At 41.8% G+C, this 15292-nt stretch overlaps 1 protein-coding gene across 1 annotated transcript; it reads right to left on the bottom strand.

Annotated features, from left to right (window-relative positions):
- Nucleotides 1–1692: 1692 nt before the first annotated feature.
- On the bottom strand, nucleotides 1693–14440 carry LOC119909524 (solute carrier family 35 member D3-like). Its single transcript, XM_038727779.1, has 4 exons — nucleotides 13569–14440; nucleotides 10320–10530; nucleotides 5988–6145; nucleotides 1693–5833 (listed from the first exon to the last, which is right to left on the bottom strand). The coding sequence occupies exons 1-4, from the start codon at nucleotides 13791–13793 to the stop codon at nucleotides 5084–5086; spliced, it is 1344 nt and encodes a 447-aa protein (XP_038583707.1). The 5' UTR covers nucleotides 13794–14440; the 3' UTR covers nucleotides 1693–5083.
- Nucleotides 14441–15292: the final 852 nt, after the last annotated feature.

Here is a 15292-nt window from a genome sequence, read left to right as displayed (position 1 = left end):
GGTTGACAGCTTTTTCTCTCCACACAATTCAAGACGCCTGTAGCCTTTGTGGAAAGAGACACAATTTGAAGGAGAGGAGATAAACGTTTCCCGTTTGGAGATTAATACAGAAATCTGGAGGAGGAAGACAAATTCAGCTCAGATACTAAATGACTGAAGAAACAAGTTACATGCTGATCGGGTTACAACATGCAGCCAGTTTACCAACCGAACCACTTTAAGTGTACCCTCACTGGATGTTAAGGGAAAGCAGAGAATCAGGGCTACGCATCAAACCTCAATAATTGTGCCTCTCAACAAGGGATATTTTATCAAAACCTGTCAAGAACATAAGAACGCTTGATGAATGTCCTTTGTTTTTTCTGATTTCAAATATTTTTTTCTTTCAGGAACCTTTAATTAGCTCAATTTGTGAATAATTGTTGCAACATGAAAAGCAACATTTAACAGCAGGATATAGCTTAAGTGAAAATACTCAGAAACCACACTGCAAAAACTGAGCTCCCAAAAACAGCGGGAAAAAAGCATTAAAATGGGGGGAAATATTACTTAAAATAAGCAAAATTATCTGCCAACAGAACAAGAATATTTCACTTGCTACTTAAGGCCCAAAAAACTTGAAACAAGTGAAATTCTCTAACAGAAAAGCTGCCTGGTAAGAAGAAATATCTTGTCAGACAAAAAACAAGTATATTTTGCCTTCAATTAAGATAATCTTACTAAGATTTTAGTTTTTGCAGGGCATTATCCTATTTCCCAATGTCGACCCGTTTCGACTCTCCAGAAAAGCAACAATTTCATCAAATTCTTCTTCCTGGACTGGCCCTTCCAGGCCATTGTACCCTGACAACTTCTCCTGTCTGTCTGACACAGTCATTGGCTCAATCCCATTTTATCCCTTGCACCTACCACTTGTTTTCGAGTGTCCCCCTTGGCCCTTGTAACTCTGTTTTAAGGGCCAAAAAATAAAATATTCCCACTAAGAAATGGAACAACCCTTCAGGAACCCAATACGTCATCAGTAGTCGACAATGGCTCCAACGATAACAGAAGCCACAAGTTTTTACAGGATTTCTCCATGACAACGATTGAAAACAACTCCAATACGCCGTCCTCCGCATGGGGGCCAATACAGACGCTTTCAGAAAAATTGACAGAGCGTAGTTATTTGACTCTAAAGGTACCCTTTAGCGTCTGTGGGAGACGCTCCTGGATGAGACGCACTGGGGAGTCTCGTACAGACCAGACGTGCTAGTGCTAGCTACGTTTGTGTTAAAGGTGTTGACAGCGCCCCGAAGCCCCCTACCCTTACCATAACCATCAGAAATATCAGTACCTAAACCTAAGTCACTGACTTTATGCATGTCGACCAGCCGATGTGCTAGCAGGTAGGGTTAGCCTTCTTTGTGTTGCGTACAAGCGGGAAGCTTCTGGTCTACAATATGAAGCGAATGCTTAAGTCCTGAAACCTGCATTCTATTGAAAATCAGACTCTTGTGGATGCAAAAAGAAGTCTGGCTCCTTTAGAAATAATGGGAAAATGACCCTACTTCTCAGCTGAATAATTACCCCGGTAAACACTTTCCTGATGAGTTTGTGGTCTCAGTCGCTAGTTTCAAGTCTTCTTCAACACAAAATGATGTTCATTTAGTAAATTATGGTCCCATTTATTTTAAAATAGACCACAAAGCAGAGGATGTTTCAGGGCGGGGTTATCTATGATTGACAAGTTGTTACCATGGCGACCTGTCCATAAGGCTAGAGCCGACTCGTACCCACGGCGCTGTGTAAAGTTAACCAGCGCTGCTGGAAAAGCGTATTAGGAGTCGGTTGTTCACTTTCTCTGATGAGTACATTTAGTTTTAAGACTGTTGTTCGCTAGACAAAGTTATCAGCCTGTTAAAACGACAGTTAACGTGAGTTACAGTTGCACCTAGTAAGCAAGCTAGCTAGCTCCGCACACAGCCGTTTGCTCCACCGTATCGTCACTTCCAAATTCCAAACTCGACATGGCGGCGCCCTATCGGCCAAACTCGAGGCTTCAAAACAGCAGTCCACAAACCAACGGGTGACATCACCATGACTACGTCCATTTCTTATATACAGTCTATGGTTGCGTAGAAAACGGTGGCGTTTCATACAGAAGCTGAAGGGTACATTTAGATAAAAATAATTACGCTTTGTCACGGTGTCTGAAAGCGTGGACAATGACGCACAGAAATGAGAACGCGTGGGGTAATCTCTCTCGTAACGGTAACATTATATCACACGTCAAGCAATCTAACAAGTCACCTAGTAAAAATAAAAAACACAGCTTCATTACCAGGTAACTAACTTTACTAGCAAAGCTAGCAAACGTAACAACATGCTAGCAGCTGAACTAGCGATTTTGTAAATTAATGTTTTGAAGAAAATCACCATATTACGATCAAATGAATATTTGGCTCCACTTGAGCCTATAGTGCAAAGATGCTGCTTATTTTTAAATGTCTGTCAAAGGTGTTAGAATTGAAATGTAGCAGCGTCTTTACTAAAATTTAGCATCAAAAGTCTAAGCTTCCGTCTCCTACTCACATGTCTTACAGGTTTAGATTATAAACAGATTATAAAGATCCAGATTGATACAAAAAGTCAAACTTTGATGTATCTCAAGCGATTTAATTAATCGTTCAAATCATTTCTCAAGAACAAAATTAATTCTTGAAAACTGAAAACAAATGAATTTGTTGGTTCCAGCTTCTTAATTGAGAGGATTTGCTGCTTTTCTCTGCTTCTATGTGATAGGAAACTTAACATTTCAGGCTTTTTGTCACACAAAACATAACAACACCCTGAGCTTAAGAAAAGTGTTTTGGACACTTCCAAACAATGAATTGGAAAAACAATCTGAAGATGAATCGATAATGTTGTTAAATTGGTACACAAGCCAAGACATGAAAAACAAGATGTCATGGTTTTATGGGTTACATGCCAGAAATATTTCTTGGCAGTCACTGTTAGCCAGTAACCCCCTTTAAATGCAAAGGTACAGCATGTTAGTGAGCTTTAGCGGTGTTCGGAGGTGTATTTCTGGACTTTAATTGGACAGAGCCAGGCTAGCTGTTTCCACTCTTTATGCTAAGCTAAGCTAAGCACATCTATAGAGTCATGAGTGTGGTATCCATTTGAACATCTCACTCTAAAGGTACATATTGCATCAACTCACACTGCTCTCTCTTTAACTGATGTCCCATTGGTTAATATTACAATGATGCTTCATTTCTGCTGTTTTCCTGCCCCAGCTTCCCCTCAGCTGCAACACATTTAGGAAGTAAAGCTAATATTTCACTACCTCCACATTAACAGGCATAATTTCTTTTGAACAACTGATTTATCACCAATTGATGATTCCACCTAAATAAAAATTAATAAAAGTTAAAGAGCAAATCGCATACAACACTTTCCAACATTAACAGGACTGTCTCCAAATCTAACCAAAGCTGTAAACTGGTTAAAAACATTTAAACCCAGCCACCTTTCCTTTCCCCACCTATCCGTACCTTTTCTCAACCTTTCTGTAATAAATTAAAGAGAGGAATAAGAAAGCGATTATCCAGGACATGGTGTGCATTGGAGGATTTAAAACACAAGGAGGCAACCACTTTCTGCTTTGTGTTGGATGCCTCTGCACAGACCTCACTGTCGGCTGGAATTATCTATTTTGTACTGGAGGTAAACCATAATTTATAATAACACATGAGCAGAACATGACATTGAAGCCCGACATGACGGCACATTATTTTTCTTTCTCCATTTCCTCTGCATACATCAAAAGAAGCGCTGACATAGTTTTGTTGTCTATGACGGTAATGCTGCATTCCAGACTGATCGGAACTGGGAAATGTCCGACTTTCAACCTCAAAGCGTTCCAGGTGCACGGTGCTGCCTGACGCCGAAAGTGAACAAAAAACATGGCTGACCATCACAAACTCTTTTTTAAGTGTACACCCAGTTGCACCCTCAGCACTGTCCATGGTGTTAATTAAAATCTTTGCCATTTTAATGAAAACAAGTGACTGAAGTGGTAATCCTCAAAAGTCAGTAAATGCTTACTAATGCTGTCAAATGTTTTTTACTGAATAACTTGTGAATAACTTCTCTTTAGTGTAACCAGCTACCTAGCAACATATTTCTACATCCATTTACAAGCACAACATGTTTTGCTGTGAGGTCGGAAATGTCAGAGTTCCCAGTTGCTTGGAATGCAGCATAAGCAAGCACATAAATGGTAAACCAAAAGTAAACAAGTGTGACAGTGGACCTGCAGGTTAGAGGGAGACAAACAATAAAACTCATTGTCAGACTTAAACAAACCCAATGTGACCATAGATTTAGATATGTTATCATTTAATGGCCACTGCGTGCTTTCACAAATGAATAAACTTCATCTGAGTGCATTAGAGGTTTTAATTCACAGCCTCCAGCCAATCAGAAACAAGAATTCATCCAGGTTTTCATATAACAAAAACTGTAGGTTTTCTGCTGTTTGCTGTTCCCTGATTGGATGTGACATTTGAGTTTGCACAAGTTGCACTCTTTTTCTACACGACCTGCTTTTGCTTGGCTAGCTGGCTAATCCGCGGGGACGCAAACGAAATCATGCTACACCGTGGCCAGCCTGGTCCCCTGCAGATGCCAAAGAGCTGAAGGAGACAAGAGGCAGAATTTATCACCGACAGGCAGCTTCTTCCAAAACCCTTCATCCAGTTTTCTCCACCAGGAACCTCTTTTTTGTTAATCCTTGTCATAAACAAACTACATGGCTGTCATTTTCCTGCTTTTAACAAAACTGAGAGCCTGTTCTCTCCGCTAAAAATCTTGTGTGATGAAATTGAACTTTTAGCACAAAAGCGTGGGCAGCAAACATTACCAGTGTTTCCAACACACATTTGTTCAGCACTGCTAACGGTAATAAAAGATGTTCCCGGTGGACAGCTTTAGTCTCCTCTTCTTCCTTCTTCAGCATGTTCAAGACTTTTTTTTTTATCCTCTAATTCATTCCCAGTTTTCTTTTCTAGAGTCTGTCCAGGTCTCTGTCCTGTCCTTATGGACTCTGCTGCTCCATGTTATCAATCAAAGGTTCTTTCTTCATAAACTGCAGATGTCTGATGGACCTCCACACTCCAACATAGCTGTCACTAGCCGACTGACTGGAACTGGTGTTCTCCCTTTGGAGGTGCTCCCTCTGCATCTCCAGCATCTCCTTTTCCGTCATGATGTGGGAATTCACACCTGCTTCTCCGTCTCCTTTTCCACCATTCCCTGTCCACAACTCTCCGTTAGCTAAGTCAGCTGGAGCTGCCTCCTCCATCCTGTCACTGCTCAATACTCCCTCTATCTCCGGATTTCCTGGATCAGACCCGGTGCCAGCAGCGGGCCCGTCGCCGTTCAGGGATGGTTTCTCTTGGTAAGGCTCGCCAGGTAACGCACCATCCTTCCCAGCCTCCTCCAGGTCCTCGTACAAGCTCTTTTTCTTCGCCTCAAAGTATTTGACCACACAGTAGGTGATGGAGCCGACTGTGTTGACCACCACACCTCCGATGAACAGATTCGTCGGCGCAACATCGCTGAATGCCAACATGCCGACAGTGATGGTGGCGATGCTCTTGACCACGCCAACGAAGCTGGTGGTGACAGCGGAGTTGATGTAGGTGCAGTGCAGCGTGGTGAAGTTCATGGCACAGCCGATAAAGACACAGAAGACGAAGATGACCGTGATGTGTGGGTCCTTCCAGCCCTCGTATGACCACATGTTGATGGTGTCCAAGGAGATAAAGGAGCATACCAGAAGCACCTGAAAGAGCGAAGACACAAAGAGTCACACAGAGAAAAAAGTTAGTAAGAAAAGGAGAGACAAAACAAATGGACAAGGAGAGAGGAGGTAGAGAAAGAAAGGAAAACGAGGAGAAACAAAACCCTTGCAGTGTGCCTTAATCGTCAGTTCTTACCGGGGAGGCCATCACAGCAATGGCGTACTGCGCTGTGAGTGGTCCATACTCGCTGTCCAGACTGGTTTTCTGGATCAGGACCAGGTAGGAGGCGTGGATGATGACCGCCAACACACCAGTGATGTATCCAAATGGATCGCCGGTGAGATCACCAGCGCCTGGGGTGAAAAGCAAGTCGAGATAAAAATCGTGATGATGCAAAAAAAAAAGAAAAAGGCCTGACTGGTTTCTCTGTGTGATTTGTTGTAGCTGTGGAGTCTCTCATGATTTGGAACTTGGGAACAAGTTGGCTAACTTGGCTAAGCCCAGAACCCCTTGTTTATTAATTAATAAATTACTGTTGCTATTAGCTTTGCTATCAATCTTCCCATTAACCATTCTTTGGTCGACCACGGCGAGGCCTGTTCTGAGTGGAACCTGTCCTGTTGAGCCGCTGTCTGGTCTTTGCCACCGTGCAGCAGCTCAGTTTCAGGGTCTTGGCGGTCTTTTATAGCCTCGGCCATCTTTATGTAGAGCAACCATTATTTTTTTCAGATCCTCAGAGAGTTCTTTTCCATGAGGTGCCATGTTGAACTTCCAGTGAGCAGTATGAGGGAGTGTGAGAGCAATAACACCAAATTTAACACACCTGCTCCCCATTCACACCTGAGACCTTGTAACACTAACGAGTCACATGACACCGGGGAGGGAAAATGGCTAATTGGGCCCAATGTTGACATTTTCACTTAGGGGTGTACTCACTTTTGTTGCCAGCAGTTTAGACATTAACGGCTGTGTGATGTGTTATTTTGAGGGGACAGCAAATTTACACTGTTATACAAGCTGAACACTCACTACTTTACATTGGAGCAAAGTCACATGAAAAGATATAATCAAATATTTACAAAAATGTGAGGGGTGTACTCACTTTTGTGAAATATTATAGCAATGATAATGACGGATGAGCTATCATTTTGGAATCTGGACTCTCTGAGCTGATTTGTTTGAAAACAAGAACTAAACATAATAAAAAATATGCAGTTGATGGCTATATTCATGCTAAAAGACTGAAGCTAAATGAACGTGTCCCTGGAAAAAAGTCAGCATCTTCATGAGCTGATGATCCAAGTGGATGACAATAAAGACAATGTAAATAAAATGTAATTCGTTCTTAAATAAGATTTGAAAGGAATGTACAAAAACATACATGGACAAGAAACAGATATTAGATTTATGCTTTAATGGTAATGTATTTTCAAAAACAGTAAATAAAATAAGAGGAAACGCAGACAGGAAGGCTGTGGGAGTTTTTAGGTGGGAAAGACGAGGAATCAGGAGAGATGATGAATTCGGTCAGAAAATGGAGCAGGAGAGAAAGATAGTGAACGAATTATGTGCTGGGATTATGTCTAAGCTAGAAACTTACATTTAAATTGAGAGTGACAAAAAACAGTTCACACGCCTCTACTCCCATCAAAAACACACAACACTCAAGCCCAAATCTGTCTCTGAGAATCCTGGATCAGTTCTGCGCTCATATATAGATTAAACCTATCAATATGAAACATTCTGAATGTAGGCCTATCATAAAACGTGTTATGGCTTATAAAATAAAATGCATATTATAGCATTATTTTCTGGGTAGAAAAGCCTCTGAATCTACATTTAGTTAGTTGAGGCACCACAACTTTCCAGAGGCAGTAAAAATAAAACATGTTCAGTCATGTCTGATCAAAATGCTGCATAGAATCAATCAGAATCAGTCATTTAAATAACTTCCTACACATGAACGACGCAGACCAGATCAGTCATACGATAAATATCATCAAATGAGTACAGGCATATGACTGGCTCATGCTTTCAATAAAAGAGCAGTGTCAGTCAGTATTTACTACTATGATAATTCCCACAAAGAAACATTTGTCATTATGCAGCAACCAGACAAAGAGACAATTTCTTTCCAAAGTAAGAAAAAACTTCTGTTAGAAATGGAAAATTCCCACATTCCTTCCTTCCTGCTGCTCCAAATACTCACTACAGCACCACATGTGGATTCATTGGCCGCTGAAATGCACTATTTCCTCCTGTTTGTTTGATAGAAACTACAGCGAGCAGCTGTTTCAAGAATTTGTTTAGCTATTTAAAACATAAAACTATACATATATATTTTTAAAGGCTCGCGTCCTCAGCAGGAACCAATGGTATTGGGGTTGAGGGCCACAGACACAGTAGGGAAGTATTGGAAGATGATGATGATGATCTGCACATGGGATTTGTTGACAGAAAGAAACAAGAGTGAAGAAAACAAGAAACTAGAAAAACAAGAGTGAGTAATTACACCACACTGTGCCACATATGCTTATGACGTAAGGCTCTGCCAAACTGAGTTGCTGCTGTCACTACGGTTGCTCCCCCCTTCAGCTCTGGCAAAAAACCCATTACTGGTTGGTATAAAACACATCACTCAACAGCGTGGGAATGTCGCCACAGACACTCCGGTATCCTGCGAATACAGAGAGATTTACCTGGTGGTAAGAGGCTTAATCAGCATTGTCTTAACTTCTCTGGCTTGAATGTAACAGACACAAAAACTGCAGCATTTATTACAAACCTGTCTGTACTTGAACATCATCTATTTAAATCCGCTATTCACGATCTCAGTCTCCAAGAAATCGTTTATTTCCCCAGTGCCTTAAAACAATATTTACTTATGATCCACTTTTTCAGCAACATGCATCTAAAATGTTGACAAAATTACATTATTTCACTTGATTAATCCATGAAAGACATCTGGAAGATGCAAATATTGAGTATTTCAGAGAAAAGGCGATTATCACCAAGATTAATCCCAGAATGATGAATCAGCCCATTAGATTTCACATTTCATGTTTCGACCCCCCTCCTGCCTGAGAAACACTGAGAGCAGCAGCAGCAGTGGAGATTGATCCAGGAAATTAATTATATTTAGGTTTTTTGTTTATGAGTTCAGGAACATTAACAGTAATGGACAATTTACTGCCGGGAAAGACGATTAAAGGATCTTTACAGGACTTCACTTATGAGGAAAAGTTGTTTGGCTGGGACTTTTAAAGAAAAAACAAAATGCTGTTATAGGTTAAAAATTAAGGAATTATTATCAGGAGAGGAAGAGTGGGAGGAGAAGTAGTAACCACAGAAGAAAAAGTTCAGCCTGTCGATGACTGTGAGAGCTCTTAAAACTATAGTAGACCGCTGAACTTCTTTACCACTGACAGATGGAGAGTTGTGTCCAATTTAGTTTGAGAAACAGACAGGGAGTAAGTAAAGTAAGAGTAAATTCAAATTAAGAAAGTAAACACTGTACCCAGATTTTAAATGGCTTCCCTCAAAAGGCGCTTTAGACGGCAATGAGCCACCAGAAATGTCTACAAGAAATAATTTGTAGGGATGGAGCCAGTCCCTTACCCCATCCCTCCCTTAATTTACACATTTGTCTTATGTTTGCAGAATTTGCCCTTTATGTAATAGCAGGAAATAACTTTTAGAAACCAAACTTTTCACTGCCTGCAGCACCAAACAGCAGTTAACCAACAAAGTTAGCGACTGGCATAGTGATGGCAGCTACAGAACCAGATATATTTCTCAGTTGGAGGCCAAACCAGAGCTAAAAGGAAAATGGATATGGGACTTTTATAACATGGACACAAACGCGACTCCAAATCAATGCTAGTGTTGCTTCACGTCTGCTGGGGGTGTAAACAGGCAGCTCTTTATTAACGAGTTTATCATTTCAATGTATGTGTTCACAGCTGATTTCTGCTGTGGTTATTGCTAGTGTAATTTCCTCGCTAGCTAACTGCATTCATGACATCCTAAACTTACCTTTACTCAAAGATTTTACACGTTTTAGAGGTGTTTCCAGGTGTCATCATGCATCATGGCACCTCTACCCAGAGGGAGAAGTATATTAAATAAGTAATGTCACTTGAGTCAGCTTCAGTTGGGGCTGAAGACTACAAGTTTGAAAATGAAACAAATCTGAGTAGAGAGTTAAAAAGGAGTGAGCTCACCAGACCTCTCCTCTAGGCTACATTTGCTGCTACTAACAAAACACATCCAAATCTTAGACATAAATATCCTAGCAAAGTTGCATTGTGGGTAATGGAGGCAGCAGGTTTGGATAAGGAAGAAATGTGAATGGAAGAAATGTGACAAATCTCTGTTTCTCCTGCAATGATTTTGATTATCTTCTTAAAAACTGAACTGGTGCAGCACAAAAAATGGTCACAAATTTTAATGCAAATTTGGGGAAAGCCATACATTGTTTTTGGGGGGATGCAGAACATTGGGAAGAAAAGAATAATGTGTGTTTACCAGCCAGTGCAGCTCCAGCAGTGGTGATGATCACGGCAATCACCACGCCGATGGAAGGCACGCCGTTCCTCAGCACACACACGCCGATGCTAAGCGTGAAGAGCGGCAGGCAGCGTTTGAACACGACATACATGGGCAGGCTGAGGCCACGTAGAGACCACAGAGTGAGAGTGGACTGCAGCGTGGAGAGGATACAAACCGGGCCAAACTCCTGCACAGAGAGGGAGGGAGGCACACATTGAATTAGTTTACATTCACTCCCTGGAGGCTGACCTTAACCACAACTACTCCTGCCAGCGCAACCCATATCATAACCCCAACCTTCCCCTAACCTAAAGCACAAACCGAGCCACTTTTCTTTGTTTCATGGCAATAGTTGTTTAGACATTTCAATCAAAGGTCAACCTCATGGTGTCGCTAAAGGAAATGTCAGGGAATCACCAGTCTTTAGGATTCATCGTTTGTGCCAATCCATCCTGTTCATGTTGAGATATTTCCTTGGATAAGTGAAAAATGGTGCTTGATAAAAATAAAAACAAAGTCAGGAGATCACCAAAGTGGGATAGGATTTGTCTTCCAGGAAAGGCTATATTATATATTTTTGGTAACTGGGCCCCAAAAGCCAGAGGTCACTGTGTGGCAGGTGCTTTAATTACTAACAAATTTGTTTGGGAGCTTGCAACACTGAAGTACATTATAAACTGGGTCCTGCGTTACTACCTAATCCTGTGGCCTTGTGTCAAAATGTAGTTGTAACACATTGATTATTGTAGTTATAATATTAGTTAGTACACATTTTACTACATAAACAGGTGTCCAACAGTTTTAGTCCCTGGGTCCCCAAACAAATTAATTCAGCTGAAGACGTTCTATGTGAGGTTGATCTGCCTCTTTCACCTCATCAGTCCTGGTCCTGTTTTTTTATTTGCTTTTATCCAAAGCGACTTATAATTGCTATATACATTAGAGGTCGCACGCCTCTGGAGCAACTAGGGGTTAAGGGTCTTGCTCAGAGACACATTGGTGTCTCACAGTGGATTTGAACCCGGGTCTCTCACATCAAAGGCATGTGTCTTATCCACTACATCGGTCCTGGTCCTACATCAGTCCTGGTCCTACATCAGTCATGGTCCTACATCAATACTGTCCTACATCGGTCCTGTCCTACATCAGTCCTGGTCCTACATCAGTCCTGGTCCTAGATCAATCCTGGTCCTACATCAAACCTGTCCTACATCCCTCCTGGTGCTACATTGGTCCTGGTCCTACATCAGGCCTGGTCCTACATCAGGCCTGGTCCTACATCGATCCTGTCCTACATCAGGCCTGGTCCTACATCCCTCCTGGTCCTACATCAGTCCTGTTCCTACATCAGTCCTGGTCCTACATCAGTCCTGTTCCTGTTGTTGACCATATTTAGGATGCAGCAGTAATAGTAGCCATCGTTTTAACGGTTGGGGTTTAATTGTTAGCCATGGCAGCAGCTCCTATCCTGGATGGAAACATCGTTCTGTCAGTTTACCTTTCTGGTCCAGAGGGAAACATCTCAACAAATGCCGCCATGGAATTTTGTTCAGAGAACCGGGGTCCCCTGAAGATGAATCCTGGTGACTTTGGCGATCACCTGATTTTTCATCTGGCACCACCAGCAGGTCAAACTTTCTGCTTATCCATCACTTCAGTTCATGACAGGATACTGCGGCTCTAAAACTAATAACTGAATTCCTGTGTGCCTCAGATGAACTTAATGCCAACCTAGCATGCTGGTCAGGTCAAGAAAATGCTGTTGGGGTGCCTGCGGATGAGGTTCACATCACATACATATGTGAATTTTACTATTATGTGCCAACACTAAACCTACAGATATATAGATTACAGAATAATACATCTTTAGTTGGTTTATTCTTCGAGTAACTTTTAATAGTTTAAGATGAATCTTTTTCTTCCAGTCTTTGAGTGTGATATGGAGAGCAGCCATGATGTTACGTTACACTGCATGTTTCATTGTTTGGAGTAAAAGTACCACCATCCTTTCTTCAAAACTCCTGACTGAAATGAAAGGTTCCATGATATTGGTATCCAGACATAACACGTGTGTGCGTAACTACACTAACATGTATTTGTACTCATATTATAAGTTGAAGAGTAATTATCTTGGCAGTAATAAAAGTCCTTTTTGGATCCGTTGATCAGCAGAATGGCATGAAGCCAACGACAGAAATATATATTGCTGAACCAGAGTGCATGATTCAAACAAAATGGGGATCCACTCTAAAAACATTGCTCAATAGCGCTACTAGTGGTCAGAAACTCAACAGGGTGACTTTAAGAGCCGGCGTTGCGACAGAGGACGCGCTGTCAGCTTTCGTGGTGCTCTAGAGAATGTTACACCGTATAACCTACAGACATTGATATGGGACTGTTTTATCTTTTTTTAACTTGTCCACATAGCAATGATTTAAGCTGTTTCTTTACGATATTCAACATTTCATTTGTGAGGACCCTTCGAGCTGGAAGCTAGTTAACCTAGCTTGCTAATGTTAGAACTGATTCCCAGCCTTTATTTCGGCAGCTCTCAAACACTCGTCCAGACTGTGAAAACTCACAGGAACAAGTAGTTCTGTGACCTCAGCACTCCAGACTTAACCCCGTGCCCTCATTCAGATCATGAAGTAGCAGATGAGACTTAGAAATGGCTAAAAACTTTGGTCCCCCAGTTGGTTAACACAGATATTTCACCATCCAAACATCCCCCCACCCTGGAAAACACTAATGCAAGGCACTTCCTTTTCCTCCATTCCTTGCTGCATACACATGGCAGCCTTCTACAGCTTCTAATATGTGTGTTTTGGCTGCAGTGATTTTGATAAACAGTCCTGCCCAAAAAGTTAATGAATCGTATCCTGTCAATCAGCTACTCAGCCAATCTGTCAGCCTGTCAGTTATCTGGTCAGTCAGTCAATCAGCCAATCATCAACTGGAAAATACAAACAGTCATAGCTTGTTTAGGCATTTAAACCAAATGTAAGTTTATGATCATAATATTAAACTACATTATATTGATAGTAAGAGTAAGAGACTTGTAATAATTGTGCTTTAAATGTTTTCAGCCTTGTTAGTCGGGCTTGTACATTTTACAAAGTAAAAACATCCCCTGGGTTTGAACAGGCTACACTGCATCTAAAATGCACCCCGGGAAGTCTCGGGATCTCTGTTTGGGAATCACAGACTGCTTTTGTCACTTTTTACCTTGGATAGTTCGATGCTGAACGGCGGGATCTTGACCTTCCCCAGCCGCCTGAGGATCTCGAGAGTGATCGCCGCGGTGCTGCTGGTCAGGAGCTGGATGAGCGTCAGGAAGTTGAAGTGATAAGTACTGATGAGGAACTTCAGCAAGATGTTCAGAGAGCCGGAGAAAACGCCGTGCGCAACGGCCACGGAAATCCCCAACAACCGACTTTTAAACACATCCATGGTGGTTTGCTGTTCGCCTTGAAAAAAAGTCAAACGGGGTACAAAGTACTGTTAGTGCCGGGGGTCCCTTTTTACAGCCCGGTGTCGGGAGGTTTAGTCTCGGAGATCAGGGGCTGAGTTTGGGTTTTACGCACAGCGGCGACGCACTGCTGCAGGACGGAGAAACGGGGGGAAAGGAAGGGCGTGAGGCTGTAAAAAGCCCACGTTTGTACCGTCACTGAAGGGAAACGAATCAGCATTCAGGAGCTTTTAGTAAAAAAAACTAAAAGTGAGCTCTGAGAGAGAAAAAAGAGGGAATGCGGACCGGGAGGAGATCCTCTGTTCGGCTCTGCTGAATGCCTCTTCGGTCTTTTCTTCCTAGTTAAGGTGACAGTTCAGTTCAGCGCTCTTTATCAGCTGCATATAGTAAAAATATTCAAAAGTCACGTCGTGAATAAGTTTCCACTCACTCATTATTAACAGCAGAAGTCTTCATCAGGGACTTTTTCTTTGTGCTTCTGGTCCAAAAAAGAAACAAAAACGACCTCCGGTGATTAAGAGAGACGCAAAGGAAGAGAAAAAAGGAAGAGATTATTTGGGAATAGAAGCTGCAGTAGAGTACAGTAGAAGCGCAGCAGATGTACAGGAGGCATACAGTAGAGGGGAGGTCGTCCTCTGAGAGCGCTGCCAGTGAAATATGACATTTTGCCGCAGAGCCTCTTGGCTGTGTACCCGAGAGAGAGAGAGGGAGACAGAGAGAGAGGGGGCGGGGGGTATTTGATTATATCAATCAACCTCATGCTCATACCAGTCATCACCATCAATGTATTTTCCAAAGAAATCGCAAGAATATCTTTTCTAGGAACCTTTTCAGGAACATAGGAACCGAACCAGGATCTTAAATTTGTTCCTGGCCCCAACTTTTACAAGTTAGTGTAGGAAAGACTCCTCAAACACAGCATCAATAAGGACGTTTACACTCTGCATAGTGAATGTTATTGGTGAGTTATGGATGCTGTGTTAATCACATAAAAAATTGTAATTTGATGCATGTCAATCTACAGTAAATACAAAGAAGAAGAGAGTTTACAGTCACTCTATGAAATGCTCATTGTAAACAAAAATTTAAAAAAATAGATCAACCAAAGCATCTGATACATTGAAATGTTGACCTGCTCTATAGAAAAGTTAAGGGATCACCAAAGTTCATAAAGACCATAAATATCTGTCAGGACATTTTACTCAAAACTACAAATGTCAGCCTCTTGCTGGTGCTACTGGTAAAATCAGAGGATCACCAAAATCTACAGGGTTCATCCTCTGGGGACCACGAATGTCTGGTCCACACCAAAATATCAGACCACCTTGGTCCAGTTGTGGTTTTGCATTAGCAGGGAAATAGGGCTCTTCTTCTGTTAACTAGCTGTCTTTACCTCACTGTACCCCCTCTCTCTTTTCTCACAGTTTAATTCACTTCAGTTCAAATATGCTTTATTGGCGTGACAGATAAAGGATTCACA

This window comes from Micropterus salmoides, unplaced genomic scaffold (genome assembly GCF_014851395.1).
Source record: "Micropterus salmoides isolate LMB-PRFRI ecotype aquatic unplaced genomic scaffold, ASM1485139v1 Ms_hic_scaffold_18, whole genome shotgun sequence".
In the NCBI taxonomy this organism is placed as follows: Eukaryota; Metazoa; Chordata; class Actinopteri; order Centrarchiformes; family Centrarchidae; genus Micropterus; species Micropterus salmoides.
Note: the sequence above shows the minus strand (reverse complement) of the source record. Positions and strands in the feature narration are given on the sequence as shown.

Coding starts and splice junctions, on each gene's coding strand:
- LOC119909524 (XM_038727779.1), bottom strand. CDS start 13,793: ATGGATGTGTTTAAAAGTCGGTTGTTGGGGATTTCCGTGGCCGTTGCG. Junction 10,531..13,568: donor TCAGCATCGAACTATCCAAG/GTAAAAAGTGAC, acceptor CTCTCTGTGCAG/GAGTTTGGCCCGGTTTGTAT. Junction 6,146..10,319: donor TGCTGGAGCTGCACTGGCTG/GTAAACACACAT, acceptor TTTTCACCCCAG/GCGCTGGTGATCTCACCGGC.